Source organism: Lactuca saligna, chromosome 9, assembly GCF_052625555.1.
Source record: "Lactuca saligna cultivar CGN05327 chromosome 9, ASM5262555v1, whole genome shotgun sequence".
Lineage (NCBI taxonomy): Eukaryota > Viridiplantae > Streptophyta > Magnoliopsida > Asterales > Asteraceae > Lactuca > Lactuca saligna.
The window spans coordinates 23,502,398-23,526,354 of NC_136425.1; the positions used below are offsets into that span (position 1 = coordinate 23,502,398).

General features: G+C 34.9%; 2 protein-coding genes across 2 annotated transcripts; both read right to left on the bottom strand.

Moving 5' to 3' along the window:
* On the bottom strand, positions 1-2,006 carry LOC145016092 (uncharacterized). Its single transcript, XM_078974512.1, has 2 exons — positions 1,943-2,006; positions 1-671 (listed from the first exon to the last, which is right to left on the bottom strand). The coding sequence occupies exons 1-2, from the start codon at positions 2,004-2,006 to the stop codon at positions 1-3; spliced, it is 735 nt and encodes a 244-aa protein (XP_078830638.1).
* A 9,898-nt stretch (positions 2,007-11,904) lies between these two features.
* Positions 11,905-13,731, bottom strand: HSFB3 (heat shock transcription factor B3). The gene is made up of 2 exons (XM_078972603.1): positions 13,082-13,731; positions 11,905-12,457 (listed from the first exon to the last, which is right to left on the bottom strand). Exons 1-2 carry the CDS (start codon positions 13,340-13,342, stop codon positions 11,984-11,986), a joined length of 735 nt encoding a protein of 244 aa, XP_078828729.1. The 5' UTR covers positions 13,343-13,731; the 3' UTR covers positions 11,905-11,983.
* Between the last annotated feature and the right edge of the window lie 10,226 nt (positions 13,732-23,957).

Here is a 23,957-nt window from a genome sequence, read left to right on the forward strand (position 1 = left end):
CTACCCAGGTAAATATTGAAATTCATCTATAATAACGAGAGTATACTTCTTCCCAGCTCTTGACTTAATTAGGACCTGTCCAAAAAGGTCCATTTGGAGAATATGAAGAGATTTGATAGTGGAAGAACAAGATTTTGGCTTGAATGAGGACTTGGTTTTCTTTCCCTTTTTATATGCTGAGCACAATTTATATTTGGAAAATTGCATCTTAGGAATTCCTCTTACAAGTTGATTACTAGAAATGTTTGATATGATCTTGAAGTTCAAGTGAGATAACCTATTGTTCCAAAACCAATTTAGATAAGATTGAGCACAAGAGAGGAAGCAACGATGAAGAGAGTTGTCAGCAGAGAACATATCCAAGACATAAATGTCATTTTGTCGATTTGCAGTCAGAACAGTGACATGCTTTTGATCAACTACTTTTCCTTCTCTTTTGTTAAAGTGAACTTCATAGCCAACATCACACAGTTGATTGATTGAAATGAAATTGTGTTGAAGACCTTTCATGTAAGAGACGTTCTTGAATACAACATAATTGCACTTGATGGTTCCATATCCCTTTGTAGCTCCCTTGCCATGATCTCCATATGTAACAGCATGATTATCCTTCTTTAAGAAGTCTTCCAGAAGAGACTTGAATCCAGTCGTATGTCTTAAGCAACCGCTATCTAAATACCACATATGTTCTTTACCCTGAAACTAAAATATACAATTAATGTACTCTGACCCATCTTGCAATGGGCCATTTAAGAAAAAAAAATATGATAACAAGCATCATGGAGACAATTTAAAGAGTTTCCCTTTTTGATCCACTTATCATTTCGAATCATGATGTCATCCATGTGGACGAAGCTTTCTCAAAAGTGCACTCGCTGACTTTGTGAGAAGCATCCCTACATTAATAACAAACTCTGGTTCCATGATTCTTTCTTTTAACATTGGAATTTGGTTTATTTTTAACTGCTAAATTCGAAGAACTTTGATAATTTGATTTAAAAATTCTTTCTTTAGTTCTAGACCAAGGAATGTCTTCGATGGTATGCTCAAATGACACTTTGTCACAAGGATCAGTAAATATTGAAGAATCATATGAAGTAGAAGACTTTGATTGATGTCTAGATTCAGAGTTGCTAACAGAGCATTGAGGAAAAATGGTAAGAATTTTGTTTACTGAATGAACTTCACCATTTGATATAGGAAAATTAAGCAAAATCTTAGTGGAGGGCAAAACATACCCACGATGAGGAGGTAGGTGGGAAGGATCAAGAGCAGATAAACGAGATATATATTTGGTGTTACCATCATAGTCAGTAGTGCGATGTTTATTAATTAAAGTTTGATTAATAAAATAAATACTTACAAATCTACTTTTAAAATATTTTTCTAGACAATCAGCGTTATAAAATGTTTGTTTAGTCTCACTCTTTTTTATTAAGGAGACAACACATTCTATACCGCCTCTAAGAATTTTCTCACAATGATCAGGAATCTGATCAATAATAATTCTCGTGACAAAATAGTAAGAAGAAGCCTAATTTTTTTAAATAAGTTGGATGCATCTAGCATGATCAACAACATTTTCTTTCTCAGATAGAAAAAAATTGTTGGTCAATGAGATACAAGTGTTTTCCTTTTTTTAAAAGTGAAATAGATTTTTCGAAAAAGGAGAGTTTTTCTTTGAGATTTTTTAATTCAATTTTGATAGAAGATATTTCTTCACTTGAAACAGATAAATCGAAACGCAAGCGATCGATCATGTCAGCTTGTTCGATGTTTTTGTTGGAAGAATAGTTAATAAGATTTTTACCTGATACATTGAGGTTGATTCATAGCCATAATTAAGGTCTATAGCAGCTTGAGAAAGATCAGCGTCAATAGTGTCAATGTTGTCATTTGGTTAATCGGGATGAGATTTAGCTCTGATCCATGAGACACTTACCTTTTAGAACTTTGTCATCTGAGAGATTTTCTTTATCAAAAGTAGATGATAGTGTGCTCATCATCTCTTGTGCAATTGAGCAGTTTTGAACCAAACAATAAAAAGAAAATGTGAGTGAGTTTCTAATAGTAACTCTCGTCTTTACATTGAGATTTAACACCCTTTTTTCTTCATTGTTGTATCATGGCACAAATTTCTTCTTTGGCTCACTATTAGATGCACCATCATTGGGTGATTGAGGAATAACGACGATGAGACCCTTGTTGATGATGTCATGCATTTCATAGTCCATGATCTCGAGAATGTCCATGGCTTTTGATTTCCAAGTAGTAAAGTTGAGTTCATCAAAAGGAGGGATATTGTTGAGAGCAGACAATTTGGGATTGTAAGAGGTCAACATAATTACTTGAGTGTATCAAAAACCTGCTCTGATACCAATTGAAGGTTTGTATCAATTAGATACACTTCAAGTATAATTAACAAAAAAACAAGTTAACTAAACCAAATAAAAAACAAAAAATGTAATGAACATGAATTAATCACAAATACGTCTTTCACCAAGAAAGGGGTTGTTCTTCACCAAGATAACGAATGTCACAAAGACGGTTACCAAGACATTAACATTAAGGTTTCACCCTAATGTTGAATATATACTAAACTATACTAGTATATCCATTCAATCAAGGGATTGTATCTAATCTATAATAAGAACTAATCCTTATCACCAAGATATCAGATCTGCTATCTATTCTATGCATATCAGTATAACTACCTAATATACAAATATTACATAAGATCATAATCTAGATGCTGATACTGATAAGGTCTTGAGGCGTTGGCGCTGATGATGATGTTGGAGCTGGCACTGGCGATCAACTTATAAGGTGTTTGACTCATCAGATCATAAGGTGTGACCTTACATGCAGATTGTTGACTCGGTATGGTTGGGTTTGTGTACCATACTTTGACAGGGTCAAGCAGACTGTATTGGAGGAGGCACATAAGTCCAAAATTTTGATACACCTGGAGCCACCAAGATGTATAAGGGTTTGAGGCTCAGTTACTGGTGGCCGTGAACGAAGAGGGAGATAACCTGGTATGTTGAGAGGTGCTTGAACTATTAGATGGTTAAGGTCGAGTACTAGAGGCCGCTCGACAAACTTTATCCTTTGGAGGTTCCCATGTGGAAATAGGAACATATCACCATGGATTTCATTACCAAGCTACCTTGGACGGTTAAAGTATTTGATACGATATGGGTTATAGTGGATCGTCTGACTAATAGTGCCCACTTTCTAGCTATTGAGGAGAGCTCATCGGCCGAGAAATTGGCCGATATATGTGCGCGGGATTATCACCCGACATGGTGTTCCAGTTTCCACTGTATCTGACCAAGATGTTCAGTTAACTTTCTGATTTTGGTAGAGGTTCCACAAGGAACTTGATACAAGATTACACTTTAGCATTGATTTTCATTCACAGACTGACGTCCAGATCGAGTGGACCTTTCATACGCTCAAGGATATGTTGAGAGCCTGTGTTATCGATTTCGGTGGGAGTTGGGACTCCAAACTTCCTCTGGCTAAGTTTTCTTATAACACCAGCTATCACTCCAGTATCGGTGCGCTACCTTTTGAGGTTCTTTACGGAAGGAAGTGTCGTACCATAGTTTGTTGAGGAGAGGTCGGTCACAGGGTCATGGGAAAGACCGAGGTATTTTGTAACATCCCGGTTTCCAGATATGAGATTTATTATTTCAAAAGTCAAGTTTTTCTTGGAATTCTTCTAGTTGATGGCCTCAACACGACGTGTTGAAGAGCTTTTGGCCGTGAATCTTTTTGGACCAACTCACCAACTTGGAAAGGAAAACTCGACGAGTTGGCAGCTGGTTGTGAAACCCTAAATTTTAGGGTTTACACCCTATATAATCTCCTTAAGACCTTGAGGTTGATCTTTTATCAGCCACCAAACCCTAAGATCGGCCTTGTGAACCCTAACCTTCATTCTCTCTCATATTGTGAGTTAGTGTGGCATTTTGGGAGCAAAAGAAGGAGAAGTTTGAGAGAAGGTGGCAAGGATCTAGCAAGCAAGCTCTTATATGCCGTTTGGCACTCTTTGGACCATTCTAAGTATTCAAGATCCGGATTTTTATCTATCTATGTAGCTAGATCTTGAGTTTGGTCCCTTTTCCTATTTATTCTTGGGTGTTGTAATGGATGGGCTTCATAAAGTTTGCAACTTTATGAATCCCCAGGTCAAGGTGACCTTGGATTGGGTTAGATATGGTCTTTTGCCAAGTTTTGATGCCATGCATGAAGTTTAGGTCATATTTTATCTTTTTGGCTCATTTTTGGTTCAAGACAAGCATTAGACGTGCATGTCTATAAATCACCCACCTTTGGGACGTTTTGGGGCTTGAGTCTCTTCTGGAAAAGTTGTGTTCCAGATTTCAAGGATTTTTGGGCTTAATGGTTAAGACTTTAAATTTTCAAGCCTTGTGGAAGATTTTGAGCATTTGGAGTAGCTCCAAAGGATAAAGATGAAACTTTATCCTTTTAGACACATTTGGAGCTTAGATCTGAGCCTTAAAGTCCTTAAAATCAAGGAATCAGCTATATGTGTTAAGTTGGGGAAAACTCGACAAGTAGTCTAGACAACTCGACGAGTTGGCTAGGGTTTTTCCCTGACTTTCTGAGTTATGTAGTACTCAACGAGTCTAAGAGGAGCACTCGACAAGTTGGGTCAACATGGACTGTTGACCTTGACCGTTGACTTTGACTTTGACCGTGGTTGACCAAGTTGGACTTTTGAGGGCATTTTGGGTATTTCGAGATTTTGATGGATTTGGTCACATGTTGGCTGTAGGCATTTGAGTCAGGAGCCGTGATTCGGAGTTAGATTTTATCACTTCAGCTACTTGTGAGGTGACTTTTCCTCATTTTACTTATGGGTTGAAGGCACCAATGCCGACCCTTGGTTATCATATGAGTGAGTAATATAGTGATCTGTTAGATCTAAATCCTGGTAGATAGGATGATGCTACGCTTATTAATATGTGCGATCATTGTTTGTCTGTTGATTGATTATGTGTTTATCACTTATGTATATGTCGACATGTGTGTGGTTGGGTTGAGGCGGCCCTGCTTTGTGCTGAAGGCCAACAGATAGACTGAAGGCCCAGCAAGGCGGTCCAGACATGCTGAAGGTTCTATATGTATGTTGTTGTGTGATAGTTGTGATTGTATTGTGGGGAAGACTAACTAAGCTTTGGGCTTACAATTTTGATTATGTTTCAGGTACCTCAGATGATTGCGGGAAGGCAAAGGCTTGATCGTGCACTTCCTCGTGTTTTGTGTTATGATTTATGGGAAAACTCTTTTGTGAAACATATTTTGAAAACAATTTGTAATAAATTGTGGTTTTGTGGTTATTTAAAGATTTTAAAAATTTCAAGAAATTTTCAAATGTTACATATTCCTTTAGATAATAAAGCTTATTTAACAGATCAGGCAGAGGTTGTAGACAACTCAGAGTCGGAAGAAGAGTTACACTGACAAGCATCGAGCCTGTGACAACAGTCAAATTCTAGTCAAGTCAAAGTCAAACAAAGTCAACAAGTCAAACCGGTCAACTCAGTTAACCCTTGTATACTAGGGTTTATGTTATGTAATTACTATACAACTCGTATTCTAATGAGAAATCATCAACTGAAAAGTTCGTATATCTAGATTTCCTTAACCTAAAACTGTGGTAAGTAATGAACCAAACCAATAAAACACTATTGCACGCTCATCGAGAGTGTGTAGGACCCTTAAACATGGCTTAACGGGGTTTATGGACCTCGTATTGTGAAGCCAAACACTCAAAAATGTCACAAATGAAACCTCTCTCAATCATTTTCACTCTATCTTCTCTATCCCAAATCTCTCCCAAAAGTTCCCGCGACTTTTTGTAAACATTTGGGCCATCCCGACCCTTAACCGGGTCAAAAACCGCTTAAAACGGGTAAAATACCCTTAAGGACCCGAAACTGCCAAGGAACCGAACCTCCTCCCTTCGGGTCCGAACCTCGCATAGACCCGAACCTAAAACCTTCGGGCCCGAGCATCGCAGAAGGAACCGAAACCCCCTATGGGCCAAAGCCACTTTCGGTCCATTTCGCTTCACACCCTCTCGGTCCATTTCTCCTTCGGGCCAGCAGCAACAAGGACCGAACCTCGCACCTTCGGTCCCTCATGCGAGGGGCCTCGCAGAACAGCCTTTTCTTCCCGATTTTCGACTAGTTTTGCATTTTAGGCCCGTTTTTAATTATTTTAACGCGGGATTTTCACCCAAAACTTTATTTTAACATATAAGACCCCATATTTATTAATTAATCATGTTTTTGGGGATAAATCTTATCCAAGAAGAGTGGGTGAAGTACAAGAGGTGGAGTGTTGACTTTTCTTTAGTTTATGACACAAGCAACCACCCATACCCACTCTATGACCAACCCATACCCCTCCCCACCATACCTAGTCACTTCCTTGTATTTTCTCATCATTTTCCATCCATTCCCACATTCTAAGAGCTGGAACACCCACCCTCATTTCTCACACTTCACTCATTTTCACTCATTCCACCAAAAGATCAAACCCCTTTTTCTCTCAACTCTCCTCTATGAAGTCCGAGAATTTCAAGCACTTTCCAAGGTTTTTATTCTTCATTTGGTAAGTATCATCATCTTCCTTATGATTATTACACTTCCTTCTACTCCAATCATAGATTGCTTACACAAATTCCATCACATTGGTATTAGATTCTCAAATCTTCAAGCAATCCTCCCAGTGTTCTTGAGTTGAACACTTCTCTTATTCAACAATCATCCACTGAAATCACATAAGGTGATTTCATACCCCTACATTATCATGTTTTCTTAAGTTTTAGGGGGGGGGGGGGGATACAAGTTAAAACACCAAGAACATAACTAAACTTATCCAACAGCTTTCATCAGAAAAGTTTAACTCCATTCACAGACTGTTTTGGTCAACTTAAACATTTTAGTTTTCAAAAATGTATTAGATGAAAATAGTTCAGGTTTATACCTTTAAAATTACTACTTTCACATGTTCATACGATTTTTCTACAATTTATGATGATTTTTACAAAACTGGCTATCACTGTAGCTACAAATCCGGACCATTCTATGAATATAGACATTTTCACACAAGTTAGAGACATCTAAAAATCATGATAAAATTTATGAACAAACTAGACACATTTTATAAACTCCCAGTTTTACATATTCAGTTTTAGACTTCGTATCATTTTTTTGTGATTTTTCCAAAACAGTGCAGAAATGTTAAAAACAAGTTGACAGCTTACAACTTTCATCACACTTTGTAACATGTTGAGCAAAGTGTTAATCTTTGATGGTTTCATATTTTACCTATGCTTTATGTTGTGTAATATTTATATAAAAGGAAATACTCATTGATTCGTAAGAGTCCTTTGTCATTACAAATAATAAAAGATAAGGCATGATAAACATAGTTATGTTTTTGGCTATACATTCGACTCACATAAAATGAAGTTCCTTTGCATTACAAACGTTTTGGGTAAACTATAATAGGTACAGTTTATAATACATTTACATAACAAATTCATTACGAAAGGGGAAATTTATACAAAAAGGGGTTTTCATTACATTACACGTAAATTCGTTAATGACTTTTGTGAGACATTCACTTCACTTTACAAATAAGTCATGTATTGTAACCACAGTCTCATGGAGGGAGAGCGTGATATTTGTATATAGATCTATATTGGGTCTGAAAAACTCACACCTTAGCTGCATGCAACAGCTAGACCGGCAGGTATGGGGTGACAAATGTCATAACATTTCCGACACTTGAAGAACATCGTTTTAGGCCACCTAGGTCATAACATGGTTATAATAACTCACATTAAGTATTAACAAACATAGGATTTACGGGGTTTTCATTGAAATCAAACGAGTTTATATCGATTTAAACTTGCATTATTTACTATAAGCAAGGAATGTTACGTATACATTTTGGTCTTGGGTTTTTAAGCCTACATTTTTCGTATTAAGGAAAATATTGGATTTTCTGGAACGAACACCACTTTTGCAAGAAAAGGTTTTCATAACTACATACCAATGCTTATGAACTCACAAACCTTTGTGTTGACACTTTTTCAAAAAACTTGTATTCTTAGGAAATCACTAAACAGGTAACCAAGTGCTTTTGAGGGTGGGACGTTAAGGCGTCAAACATTTCATTTTGTCAACATAATGTAATTGATTTGGAAACATGTAAACTCATACAATGATGTAACTCTTTCAAATATATTTATGTTGGTTGTGTTTACTTTAATCACTATTGAAAATGTTGTTATGATACTATACATGAAGTCCTCAACCCCCGAACGTTTCCACCATCCTAGGTTTGGGGGTGTGACAGATCCGAGTTGGAGTTTCAAGTTGACGACATTGTTTTACTGAAGGTATCACCTTGGAGGGGTGTAATACGCTTCAGGAAGAAGGGCAAATTGGGGCCTCAATATATCAGGCCATTTTGAGTGATCGACTTGGTAGGTAGGGTAGCCTATTGGTTGGATCTGCCTGAGGAGCTCAGACTTATCCACAACACTTTTCATGTTTCTCAACTACGAAAGTCTGTAGCTGATGATTCAGCAGTGGTTCCATTAGACGATATTTAGGTCGATTATAACCTGAACTACATTGACATACCAGTGGCGATTATGGATAAGAAGTCAAATACCTTGCGTAACAAGGTGGTCCCACTGGTCAAGGTTTAGTGGCAACATCAAAAGGGTTCTGAATGGACTTGGAAACCTGAAGCAGAGATGTGGGAGCACTACCATGAGTTATTTACAACGCCAGACTTCAAGTACAAAGTTAGAATCAAGTGGGGGTAGAATTGTAACATCCGAATCATGAGGTACTTCAATTTCCAATATTTTTAAGCATTTTAAGTTTGCCATGACGTAGGAAAGGCTACACGACGTGGCACTTCAAGAAAGAAATTACGGGTTCATATAAGGCCACCATGACGTGGCAGTATATGGCCACGATGTGGCAGCTGACAAATGACAAAACCCTATTTTTGGGTTTTGCTCCCTATTTAAAGGAATGAGGAGGCTAGGGTTTGCTCACCCTCAACCTATTTGAGATTCTGAAACCCCTAAACTCCTCATCCTTTGTTTAAACCTTGTTTTTAGTGCTTTTTGAACCCATTAAAGAAAGAGATAAGAAGAAGTGAGCTTAGAATCTGCAAGCAAGCCATCATCCATTGTTGTAGCAACCTTCCGAACCCTTGTGAGTGACCAAGACTCAATTTTTATCACAATAGGTGGCTAGATCTTGAGTTTTGTCCCTAAATCTTCATGTCCTTGATTATTGAGTAGTAAAATCTCATAAAGTTTGCAACTTTATGAATCTCCAGGTCATTTAGGTCCTTTGATGCTTTAGATTTGGAGTAATATCAAGTTTTAGTATCATCCATGGGAGTTTTAGCCAAAAACACTCATTTTGACCTAATAAAGTCCAAGACATACATTGGACATGCATGTATGGAAACAAGGGTTTTTTTTATGTTGTTATGTAATGTTAGAAGTGATTCTGGAAGTATGGAACTATAAGCCTTCATGGTTTAGTGCTTAATGACTTAAGCCAAGTTGTGTTTTGCCCTGTCAAGAGCTATCAAATGAGATCTCTATCTCTTAGTGGGTTTAAAGGAATAGAGTTGAAAATTTTATCCACTTGGACCTTTGAATGGACCAAATCTGGGCTTTAGAGCCCTTAGGATCAAAGAAATTGACTTAATCCGTTAAGTTGTTGGGAGCCTAGTGCCCATGACGTGGCTTAGGTTGCCACGACATGGCAACTGCGCTAAAGCTGTCTCTTTTGGCGATTTGCGGCTATGACGTGGCCAAGGAAGGCCACGCCATGGCAAACAGTTGGAGTTGACTTTGACGTTGACGTTGACTATTAACTTTGACCAAGTTTGACTTTAAGTCATTTGGGGTATTTTGAGCAATATATTGAAGCCCGAGTCCCTGTTATATGTATAGGTGATCAGTAAAGGCGGTATTTGGAGTAGTGATTCATTCAACTATCTTTTCAGATTGTGAGGTGAGTTTTCTCTCACTGTACTTGTGGGTTAACGACACTAATGTCGGCGCGGTAGGTTATGTATCCTGATTTTGGATGTTGCTATGTTGTAATGCTTTGTTTAGATCTGTATGTTTATCTGTTGTTGTTATATATTATTTGTTGCATATGTCGACATAGTATAAGTGAGTTGAGGTATTACTGCTCTGTGCGGAGGCCACCAAACCCGATAACAAGTTAGACATAAGTTGTGGGCCAAGAAGGCAAACCAAACTCATATTGTGGGCTCAGGGGTAATCCAGTCCGATGATTGTGGACCCAACGTGCATGCTTTTACCTGTTGTGTGTGGTGGTATTTTTTTGGGAAAACTCTCTAAGTTTTGGCTTACAATTTAAGTATTATTTTTTTAGTACTTTGGATGATCGGGGCAAGACGAATGCATGATCGTACACATCCTTTGGTGACATGTTTTTGGAGATTTTATGATACGTTGATTTTTGGGATATTTGTATTTGATACTTGGTTTCTTATCACCTAGGTTTTTTGATTGAAACAACAATTTTATTTAATTGAAAAATGAAAAATTTTATCGTGAATTTGGAATGTTACAGATCTATTTTAAGGTTGCATGTACCTTTAAAAGTTAAAAGAATTTCCGGATGTTCAATGATTTTGTAACTTAAAATTTCCAATAATTATTCTCGCAGTTTATATAAGATTCACGGATTGATGATTGATTAACAATATATTAATGTTGAACTAGTGATTGGATTAAAGTTAGATTATTAATGGATCAAAATTTTGGGCTCCTTCACAACATTGGCCATATGGGGTAGCACACTCGACACATTCTCATGGTCGGCCCTGCACATAGGCACTCAGTTAATCCATTCATGTATGCGTCGATTTCGGTCGTTCGGTTGTTCGAGCAACCATTCTATTCCTAGAAATAAAACAAGAAAACTAATTTAAGAAATGTATTAATTAAATAGTTATAGGTCACCGGAAAGGAATGAGTCTTGTTGGTTATTTATCAAAAGGTCAAATACAAGACCATTTATTCATATTTATATTCATCACACCACATAAAATTCTTCATCTGAAAAAATTACTCATTGTACTTGGACTTTGATCATACGTACACATCCAATGCATTGGATAAACCTAGTTTGAATTAATATTATAATAATATGCATCTATTTCAAAAATAGGCCAAGTGTTACGAAAGTCTTCGCGTTTACATTGAACATAAAAACATATTATCTTTCAACCATTATAGACAAAAAATAAGAAAGTAACGGGATATCTAATCTTTATTAAAAAAATCAAATGGTTATGCTTTTTGGAATCATGCCATATCAATTTTGTGGCGCTCCACATATTCTCACTTAAACCTACTGTTATGTAATCGTTTTATATGATTCTCTGCTACTCCACATATGCTCACTTAAACCTACTGTGATGTACCTTACTCTTAGTTTGGTCTCACTATTCTTTATCAGTTTCGAAAGCTTATAGGTCTAGCTAGTTGTATTGTCAGCCTTATCTTTTATTTGGTTTTAGTTATCTTATTTATTTTTTAATCCAATTTGTTGTTTAGAAGACAGGATAAAGAGGGACATGTACGATATTGTTGCATGCATTTTTCCTTTGTTTTTGGTTTCTTTTTTAATTTTTTTTAATGATTTTGCAATTCTAGTGTTTTTATTTTAGCATGTGTATTAACATAATTTCATATGATCGACGGACTTATTTTATGAAAGATTTGAGATGAAACATAAATCTTGATTATGTTTCCAAATTTTGAATTTGACAAGCACAACATAGCATACACCTTAGACGTATAGCATATCTTAACATGACAATTCTTTACAACTTTCTATCAAAGTGGCTAGCTATATATCTATTTGTTTACATTTACCGAAAGTAAAATTCTTGTTGCACTTTCACCAACCTCTTCAATCCTCTTCCTCTTTCTCTCCTTATCACCATGCACCTCCAATCTCACCCCAAACAACTTTGGCCTTTCATCTTCCTCCTCTTCTTTCTTTGAGCTTGAGCTACTAGTGTACATACCAACCAAATCAATGAGCTCCTTGCACTTCTTTTTTATGCTCACAAGTTCCAAGCCCAAAACTTTATTTTCCTTCTTGAGCTTATGATTTTCATCCACGAGAATGTTGTACCCTGAGGATAAAGAATTACTGGATGAAGATCTTTGATCTTCATCTGATTCTTTCAGGGTTAATTGGGCGATTGGCCGAGGCTTGTTTATCCATGATTTCCTTCTTCGGATTTGACAGAGTTGTTCTTTGCGACCTTTGTGAAACCTTTCGTTGCAGAATTCCCAACGGGTTGTTGAAGTTTTACGAAAACCCTATAAATACATCATAGAATTACGTCTCTACGTGAATATACAATTCAAAAGGAATTAAATTGATTTTTTTTATGTAAACTAACTTACTTTTTAACTTTAAACGATTTGATCATAAAAAAAACACACATACATGCATTCTTTTTTCTCTAAAAATATTATATAAAATAATTAACAATATGAAAAATATAATTATTATTACTATATGTGTTCTTCATTTCTAAATATTGTTGTCAACAGTTATGTATATCATTTAAATTATAAAAATACGATACTATCTAACACTTCCAAACCAATAATAAAAAATATTTGATGTAATTCGATTCATCTGATTAATTATTCAATCCACCAACTACTCTTATTCAAAGCTCATCAAAAGTCAAAGAAATTCTAGTTTCCGTGTATTGAAAATTATGCCTTACTTCAGAATTTATCCAAATTATAAATATATTTTTCATGAAAAAAAAGGTAACTACAAAAATAAAATTGCATATTGCAATCATTGTTTACATCTATACATAAAAATTATGATATGATTGGTTATAATTTTAGCGAAGATGGTAAAACTACCAAAGAACAAGGAAAGAAATAGTAAGAGTGTGAACGAGGAGAAAGAGAGAGACATACGTAAGTATTGAGTTGGCGAATGAAGCTAGAGAAGTTGCTGTGTTTGAACAGTGTCGGAAGCAAGTCTCTGGCGAACTCCGCCGGCTGCCAAACCACGAACCCCATCCCCTCAGAATTCCATGACACGACGTGATCGGTGGCCGGATCATCAACCAGCATGTACGTCTTCAGGAGGAAGGGCGATGGAGACGACTTTGAGACAAAATCTACCAACAACTGAGCATCATGACCGTCGACGCAGCCACGTATCTCCGCCACCATAACTTTATCTAATTATCTACTTGTGTGCGCCTGTGTGTGTTTTAGGAAAGTTAACTTAGAAGAAGATAAAAAGAAGAAGAGCGGTTAAGAACTCCCAGTCCCAACAATAGAAACCCAACACGATTGATCCTCTATAGTTCATGAGATCTTTACAATTCTCTAGACTTTCCACATAATACTCATCTAGTCATCTCTTTCCCTCTCTTTCTCTGACTCGATATATAATATATTATATATTATATAGTATATATATACACTAATACACTATCTGGAACTCTCACGAACTCTCTTGTGCGTAACTGTGTGTAGGTGAAGATGAGAGAATATTGAAATGGTTGAGACGTTAGCGCAAGGAAGACATAGGGCTCGACTTACCTTTCCTTGTGTGGTGTTATTTATATACATGAGTAGCTACAGATGTTCTTTTGATTAATAATCATGACATGATCATATTCCAACATACACGTGTGTCTATATATATATATATATATATATATATATATATATATATATATATATATATATATATATATATATATATATATATATATATATATATATATATATATATATATATATATATATATATATATATATATGCTCTATTAAGTTTCTAGGGTTTACCCATTTATCTAGTTAACTTATTTTGTGTCTTTATGAGGGAACGAACTTGTGGGCAACTTGTCTATTTTGTCCCCTGTACTTGTTTTAACCGGTTTCCTTACCACATCTACATTATTTGCCACACCATTCAAGTCAACATTCAAACTTTGACCTTAATTTCGTTGGTTAACTACTTTGAAAGTCAACACATGCTTCAATTCAACTTGCCACTGTACCAGCTCCTCCAGCATCGGCAAATACACCATCTGCACAGTTACTGGCACCAATAAATACAGTTTGATCACGATATTTGGCACAACAGCTCTTAGAAAACCATCTTCTTTAAGCTTAAGGTTTCTCTTGCTTTATGGCATTTAGATAATGGAATTTGAGAAATTCAAAAGGTGTCGACTCAGATGAGATATCGAAGAAAGCATGCTTAAAACGAAAATCAAATCTTTGAGTGGTGTTGAAGTTTGTAAAATTCAAAAGGGGTAAAAGTGCTTGACTTACCTAAAGCTAATGTCTGTTGTAAAATATGAAGAAAAAAACAAAGTGAATCGAACCCAAACCAGAGGATTGATTTTGCAACATCATTCCACGTTATCAAATCATTTATCAAGAATCTGATTTGATCGAAAGTGTACCCGTAATCCTCATCGTTTCCTCTTGAAATAACAATACAATCAAGATGAGAAGTAAATCAATAGAACCCTAGATCAGATTCAGAAGTGAAGCAAGATAAATTTGTTAATTGTTACATGGGGATGGAATGAAACAGAAAGAAATTGATTTCTCCTTCTTCGATCTACCACTATGTCTCCCTATCTTTGGTTTGTTTTTAACAACGATGGACTCATCTACAACAACCAGATCTTTATCCTTTCAAATCTCTTCCATTTGCCACATGTGTCTTCTAGTGTTTCTGGGTGAACCGATATTAGAAAATCGGTTGTTGTAGCGGTGACGAGACCCATATAGGTCGGTGACCACCCCAGAGACATCAAGTCTGGTTTTTGGTCTCTTGGCAGGGGAAGGCGAAAGGACAAGGGGATCATGAAGGGAGAGAGGGGTTGTAGGTTTAGAAGGAAGAGTGTTCTTAGGTTGCAGGGTGTGTGTGGTGGTGGTGAGTCCATTGATTTGGTTGAGTGGAAGAATTAAAAGAAGGAGATGGTGTTGATAATGAGTTATAATGTTGCAGGTATCTATTTGAGAAATAAGGAGGGGAAGAAGACAACCATGGGGTGTGGGCTATAGCTACGTGGCATTAATAAGTGATGTGTCAAATTTGTGACCGACTTACTCCTTTAATACTTCAAAAGGGATGCAATCCACCCGACAAAAACGAGTTTGATCCCTCGTAAATCCACAAAATAAGTTAAGTAGCTAAATGGGTAAACCCTAAAAACTTAATTGGGCAATTGTGTCATTTTCCCTATATATATATATATATATATATATATATATATATGTGTGTGTGTGTGTGTGTGTGTGTGTGTGTGTTCAAATGAGAACAATTCTTAAATTGAGAACAATTGAGAAAAAATTGACCCTTAATGTTAAAAATTAAAAATAATTATTTATTTACTAGTTATTCGATTAAAAATTACCCAGCTCGCCTAGTCTACCCAACATCCCATATTATGTGGTTCTCTCTCACACAAACACAAAGTCATATGAACCAAACCACCATAGGTCGCCTATGAGAACCACATAATATGTATTTTTTCCATTTTAATCATATGTGATTAATTACACTTAATCAGATGTGATTATATGTTTCTAATCACATATGATTTTATTTGGAAAAAATGAATCTTATCTATATAAATTATATGTGATTACATACATACAATTACATGTGATTACATACATGATAAACAAAATATTGAACCAAGAACACAAAAACAAATCATTTTCCAAAATAATCATATGTGATTAAATACATTTAATCACATGCGATTATATGAATCTAATCACATATGATTTATGTGGACACAATTTATTTTCACTTTCTCGATTCAATAGTTGTTCTCATGCATTTTATCACAAGTGATTATATGTTTAATCGCATGTGATTAAGTACATGTGCACAACTATTGAACCGAGAAGGCAAAAATGAATTTTGTCCACCTCAAATGATATTTGATTATATATACATATAATCATATGTGATTAAATACACAAAAACAATTATTCATTCAAAATCGCAAAAATAAATATTGTCTACAAAAATCATATTTGATTAAATACATATAATCATATATGCTTATATGTATCCAATCATATTTGATTATATATATATATATATATATATATATATATATATATATATATATATATATATCACATTCTCGATTCAATAATTCTTCTTTATCAACTGCAATCATAAGTGACTAAATACATCTAATCACATGTGATTATATGTATCTAATCACATATGATGTATATGGACAAAAAATAATGATATCTATATAAATCATATGTGATTATATATTTATATATATATATATATATATGTGTGTGTGTGTGTGTGTGTGTGTGGATGGGATTCATTATCACATTCTCGATTCAATAATTGTTCTTTATCAACTGTAATCATATGTGATTAAGTACATCTAATCACATGTGATTATATGTATCTAATCACATATAATGTATGGATAAAAAATAATGATGTCTATATAAATCATATGTGCTTAGATACATATAATCATATAAGATTATATAACTATTGAATCAAGAACACAAAGATAAATATTGTTCACATATATCATATGTTATTAAATGCATATAATCACATGTGATTACATCTATCTAATCACATAGAATTTATGTGGAAAATATTTATTTTCACATTTTCGATTCGGTTGTTGTTCTTGTGTATTTAATTACATGAGATTATATGTATCTAATCATATATGATTTATATGGAGAATATTCGTTTTCACATTCTCGTTCAATAGTTGTTCTTGTACATTTAGTCACATATAATTTCTATACACAAGATTCATTTTCGCATTTTTGATTCAATAACTTTTGTTTTTCCACATTAATCATATGTGATTAAATACATATAATCACATATGATTAAATACATGAGAAAAATATCTAATAAAAAATGTGAAAACAAATACTATAAATATAAATCATATGTGATTTGATACATATAATCACATGTAATTAAGTACATGTGTACAACTATTGAATTGAGAAAGAAATAATGAAATTTGTCCAAATAAATAATATGTAATTGAGTACATATAATCACATGTGATTATATGTATTTAATCACATATGATTTATGTGGACAATATTCATTTTCACGTTCTCAATTCAATAATGTTTTTTGTCCATTTTATTCGTATTTGATTAAATACATTTAATCACTTGTGATTAAATACACGAGAACAACTAATGAATCAAGAACGTGAAAATGAATCTTGTCCTTATAAATCATATGTGATTAAATACATATAATCACATGTGACTAAATACACATGTGCTTATATGTATCTAATCACGTATGATTTATGTAGACATGATTTATTTTGTATTCTTAATTCAATAGTTATTCTTTTACCACATTAATCATATGTGATTAAATTGATATCATCAAATATGATTATATCAATTGATATATGATTTATGTGGACAATATTCATTTTTGTATTCTTGACTCAATAGTTCTTCTTCTATATTTGATAATATGTTAATATATGTATCTAATCACATATGATTTATATAAACAAGATCGATTCTATTTTATCCATATAAATCACACATGATTAGATACTTATAATCACATGTGATTAAATACGTGAGAAAATTATTGAATCTAAAACTTGAAAGTAAATTTTGTCCATATAAATCGTATGTAATTAGATACATTTAATCATATGTGATTATATACATGAGAACAATTATTGAATCAAGAAATATATTTTTTTTCTATATAAATCTTATGTGATGAAATACATATATGATTAAATACATGAGACTAAATATTGAGTTGAAAACATGAAAATGGATATTGTCCATATAAATCATATGTGATTAAATACATATAATCACATGTGATTATATACATGAGACCAACTATTTAATAGGAAACACGAAATGAGAATATTGTCCAAATAAATCATATAAGATTAAATACATATAATCACATGTGATTATACGTATCTAATCACAAAAGATTTATGTGGACAAAATTCGTTCTCTCTTTCTCGATTCAATAGTTTTTTTTTTTTTTTTTTTTTTTTTTTTTTTTTTTGTATAATCACATGTGATTATATGTATTTAATCACATATCATTTATATGAACAAAAACGAATATTGTCCACATTAATCAAGTATGATTAAATACATGAGAAATTATTGAATCGACGTAAGAATAAATATTATCCACATAAATCACATGTGATTAAAAACATAAGAAAATTTATTGAAGAGAAAATGTGAAAATGAATCTTGGCAATATAAATCATATGTGATTAGATACATCATACATATAATCACATATGATTAAATATAAGAGAAAAACTAACGAATCAACAACGCGAAAATGCATGTTGTTCACATAAATCATATGTGATTAAAAAATATAATCAGATGTGATTATATATGTCTAATCACATCTGATTTATGTGGATAATATACATTTTTTATTATTGTGTATTTAATCATATGTGATAAAAGGTATCTAGTCACATATGATTTATTTAGACAAAAAGAAATCGTATCCATGTAAATCAGATGCATACATATAATCACATGTGGTGGTGGTGGGTGGGGGTGTTGGTGTTGGTTTGGGGTGGTGTTAATGGGTGGTGGTGGTCTTGGTGAGTGGTGGGTGGGGGTGGTTGTGGCGGGTGGTGTAAGTGGGTAGTTGAGGGTGGTGGTGGTAGTGATGGGTGGTGGAAGCGGGTGGTGATGGTAGGTGGTGGTGGTAGTGATGGGTGGTGGAAGCGGGTGGTGATGGTAGGTGGTGGTGACGGGTGGTAGTGATTGGTGGATAGTGGTGGTTGGTGGTAACGAGTGGTGGTTTTTGTAGGTGGTGGTGGGGCTTATTGCAGCGAGTATAATGATGGGTTGTGGAGGTGGTGTGGTTGTGGCCGGTCGTGGTGATAGTGATGGGTGGTTGTTTTGGTGGGTAGGTATGGGTGATGGTGGTGATGGGTGGTGGAGGTAGGTGGTGGTGGCGAGTGGTGGTGGTTGGGTGGTATTGATGGTGGGTGGTTGTGGTGGGTGGGTGGTGGTGGTGAAGGGTGGTGGTGGGTGGTGGGTAGTGATTGGTGGTGGGTGGTGGTTGGTGGTGGTGGGTAGTGATAGGTGGTGATAGTGGGTGGTGGTGAAGGGTGGTTATGATGGGAGGTAAGTAGTAGTGGTAGGTGGTGTTGGTTGGGTGATGATGGTGGGTGGTGGAGGTGGATAGTGGTGGCGGGTGGTGGTGCTTGGGTGGTAATGGTAGTGGTGGTAGTGGTGGGTGGTGGGTAGTGATGGGTGGTGGAGGTGGGTGGTGGTGATTGGGTGGTGATGGTAGGTGATGATGGTGGTGGCAGGTGGTGGTGGTAACGGGTAGTGTAAGTGGGTGGTTGGGGGTGGTGGTGGAGGCGGGTGGTGATGGTAGTTGGTGGTGACGGGTGGTAGTGGTGGTTGATGGTGATGATGGGTGGTGGAGGTGGCGTGGTTGTGAGTGGTGGTGGTGATAATGATGAGTGGTGGTTTTGGTGGGTGGGTGGGTGTGGGTGGTGTTAGGTGGTAGCGGGTGGTGGTGATGATGGTGGGTGGTTATGGTGGTGGTGGTGGGTTATGGGTGGTGGTTGGTGGTGGCAGCGGGTGGTGATAGGTGGTGAGTAGTGATAGGTGGTGGGTGTTGGTTGGTGGTGGTGGGTAGTGATGGGTGGTGATGGTGGGTGGTGGTGGAGGGTGGTTGTGATGGTTGGTAAGTAGTGGTGTTAGGTGGTGTTGGTTGGGTGATGATGATGGGTGGTGGAGGTGGGTGGTGGTTGCAGGTGGTGGGTGGTGGTTGGTGGTGAGTGGTGTTAGTTAGTGAGTCTTTTAATTGTTTATAACTATTTTTTGATTTATATGTATATTATTTTATAATTTTAATTATAAAAATTGTGTGGTCCAAATTTGTTATCAAATGTTATCGCGATAAAAAAATATTCTCGATTGAACGTTCCCATATATATATATATATATATATAATATGTTTTTTTTATAATCATTTTACATGATTAAACAGAATTTGTCAAACATTAAAAAAAAACAAATTATGAGTTTATTATGTTTTGGTATCGAGTAAGTTAAGCCAACTTTTATCTAATTTACAGCCAATTGATCGATTCGGTTATGATTGGATTTGGATGGTCATCTAAGAACCGACAATGTTGAAAATTTCAAACCAATCCAATCCAATTACCATTGGATATTTAATGTATGTTAGTTGGTTTCATTTATAACAAACTACTGTCGTTGATCCTCATCAACAATCAATCCCCTCATCCGCTTTTGTGCCTTCACAAGACACAAGGTAGATGCAAAGACTATCATTGACACTGGCGAAGCCAGTAGGGGATCTAGTAGGTGCTTAGCCCCTTCCAACTTGCCTTATTTTAATATCTTAGTTATGGTTTTTTGGCTGCTCTTGTTTTCATTTTTTAGTTTTTAGGATTGGTAAAACAATTTGCACGAATACAAACATAGTCTTTGTTAGGTGTATCTTTCCAAACATTGGAAATAATTAATCTAATCCTTGGATATTCTTTGACCAAATGAATTTTACTATTTTAGAAGAAAAAAATTTCATATAGTTATATATATGTTATACCCAAAAATTAATAATAACAAGAATTAACCTTACTATGTCCTTTATTAAACTTATATCGAATATTTAGTTGTATTATAATTATATTTAGTTTTGTAAGGTATTATCTAAAAGTTTGTTTCATCATAGTTATATAAACCACAATATATTGTGGAAAATCTATTTCGCCCCGATTTTCTGGATACATTGTGGTTTACATACCCTATTACTATTCAGATAAGTCGTTACTTAAAGGGATTCATTCACTTGATTATATTGACACTAAAACAAAATTGGCCTTTCCCATTGTGCTTAAAATTAAAGTTAACAAACAATACATTATTAACATGCCTATTATTATGATGTGATGTAAGCCTCCTTTATACTTAAATCCTCGCTCCGCCACTTATCATTGATAGATGATAGTTGATCTCACATTTGAAACTCGCACTTGGGCACCTGTAAACAAACAAACTAAACAATTAAGAATCAAGTAGACAAAAAAGCAATAATATATATTCGTTGTTACATTACATAAAAAGTCCGTAACAATATGTATGATTTAAAAGCAATATTATCTTGATGATTAGTTAATACTACACAAATAATGATTTGTAGTGTAGTATTATATTTTTATTTGATATTTGATATTTATAGTACACGTAAGATTAAAAATAATTATTAAGATATCACAATCTAAAATGGATACGAATGTTGTCGAAGACAAAGATCGGATCCCTTAAAGAAGTTCTAAAAGGCGGCCTACGTACCCTGCTGAAATTGTTGACCACAAATGGAGAAAACTCCAAAAGAAAAATAAATACAAGGGGACAAACTGAAACATTTTATTTTACGTGGAATTGAAAATGTTGTTATGCTAACTACAAGTACACACCTAGAGACCAGACGAGAAGGTGGGGAGCTGGAGGAAGGCCGGATTGGCGATTGGCGACGTTTCAGAAGCTTTGAAATAAGCGGTAGGTAGGTCAGCAAAGCAAACCTTACCAAGTGGAAAAGTGCAGATTCACAATTTTCAAACCTATCGTTGTCAATTTACTTATTAAAAACCCTACTTAGATGCATCATAAATTCATAATTTTCTTATTTTATATAGTGACGAAAAATGTTGTAAAAACTCGTCGAGTTGACCGATTATTCGATCGAGTACTCTCTACTTGGCTCCTTAATTACCAAGGTGAGTTACAGAATCTGAATACTCTTTAGTGGTTGCATGTGGTGATGATGTGACACCCACCACATTATTAGTTAGTGGTGGGTATAACGGATGGTGTAAGTCAAACAACGTTGAATATAAAATAAAGAATAATTTAAAAATATCTATTGGTTATTGAGTAGTCTACCAACTTTTGTATTACTTTTTTAAGATATAATGTAAAATGAACAATTTCATAGTGAAGTTATCCACTCTAGCCCATTATGTATCGGGTTCAAGACTAGGTAAGTTATCATTTATCAACTCATTTTAAAATGCATATTGGAATGGCTGAATATCATCATATTCCGGACTAGTATGCAAATAAGAAATGACATCTGATTCTCATAAGTTGAAGACTTTACAGGTAAGTTATCGACTCATTTATTTGTACTTGTTTAATTTTCTAATTATAACCGTAAAAACTTGAGTTCGCAACACAACAAATTAATCTGGAACACAGTGGCGGAGCCAGGATCAAAGTAAAGGTGTGTCCCAATTTTTTTTAGGGTAACCTAATTTTTTCCCAGGGTACTTGGGTTTTCCGGGTTCGGTTTCGGTTTTAAACCCAAATCTTAATCGAATACTTAGCTAACCTCAAGTCTTGTTATATAAAAATGAAGTTGAAGTATATTTTGATACTTGAATCGATGTGGGACTCAAAGTAGATATCAAATAAAACATGAGCATAACAGGTTTATATAATAGAAAAAAATGGTTGAGTTTACATGTATTTAGCGATGTGGGATAGAATAGCTGGGAAAATAAAACAAAAATAAACAAAAAATATGTAAGAAGTGAGAATAGATATCAAGACCTTTGCTTAAATAAGCCAATGCCTTAACCAACAAACCAACTATTTGTTTGTGTTTATAAGTGTAGAGATGCGTATATACACTATACCGAATTTTTTTTTTTTTTTTTTTTTTTTGAGGTATACATAAACAAAAATTACACTACCGAAATTTTTTTGAGGGGTATCTCGGGCTACCCCGGGATCCCTTTGGATCCGCCCCTGAAAAAACATGTTTGAAATGGTATGCTAATTATTAGCAGATGCGTTGATTAGGTAGTTTTTTAGTATTACGAAAAAACCCAGAGTTTTAGAAAAATAGTTACATTGACAATAGCATGCGCCTTACGTTATTCCAGATTGATTTTTGTAATCCGCCTGAACAGATCCGGAATACGAAGAACTAGTACAGAATGTAAAAAACTAGTCCAAATGTTTAGAACAGTGCATTTCGGAGCACCATTTGCAGCCTGACAACATTTTTTTATGCTTCTCTTACAATGTATTGCAAACCTGTCATTGCTACATATATTCTAGCTAAAATCACGAACTGACCACCATGCAAAGCGATGTTCTGAAAGACGTGTTTTGCTAGGTGGTTAGATATTCATGTTTGGGTAGAAGGGGATATTTTGCTTTTACATTACATATTTTTTGCAAAGAATTGTGACACTCTCGATGCCCACTTACACTACACCCCTTGGCAAAAGGTAGATTTGCATCGAGTGTGTATCTTACGTAATTAAGTATACAAACTAATTTTGTTTCTTCTTACGTAATTAAGTATACAGACTAATTTTGTTTCTTTATAACGTGGTTCACTTCAGTCTACCCATTTTGCACACAAACCAAACTCACCAATGCGTCCGTCTAAGGCGGACACATATAAATTACATGGTATATAATTAAATCAATTTAAATTTAGTTTAATTTATTAAACCCTAACAATCAAATTTTGATTCACAAGAAAACGTTACCAACTATTTACTATAATAAGCAAGTTGGTAACGTGAGTATGTGTTTATTTATTTGTTTACAGTTACTGGCGCTTTTAGTTTTGTGGAATTGTGGGCTTGACAAATGGGGTCGGGTTGAGGCTGAATAAAGCCCCAATAAATAACCATGGACATGGACTTCATTCCTTTATAGTTTTTATATTTAGGATTTCATGCTACATTCCTAAACTAAAAAA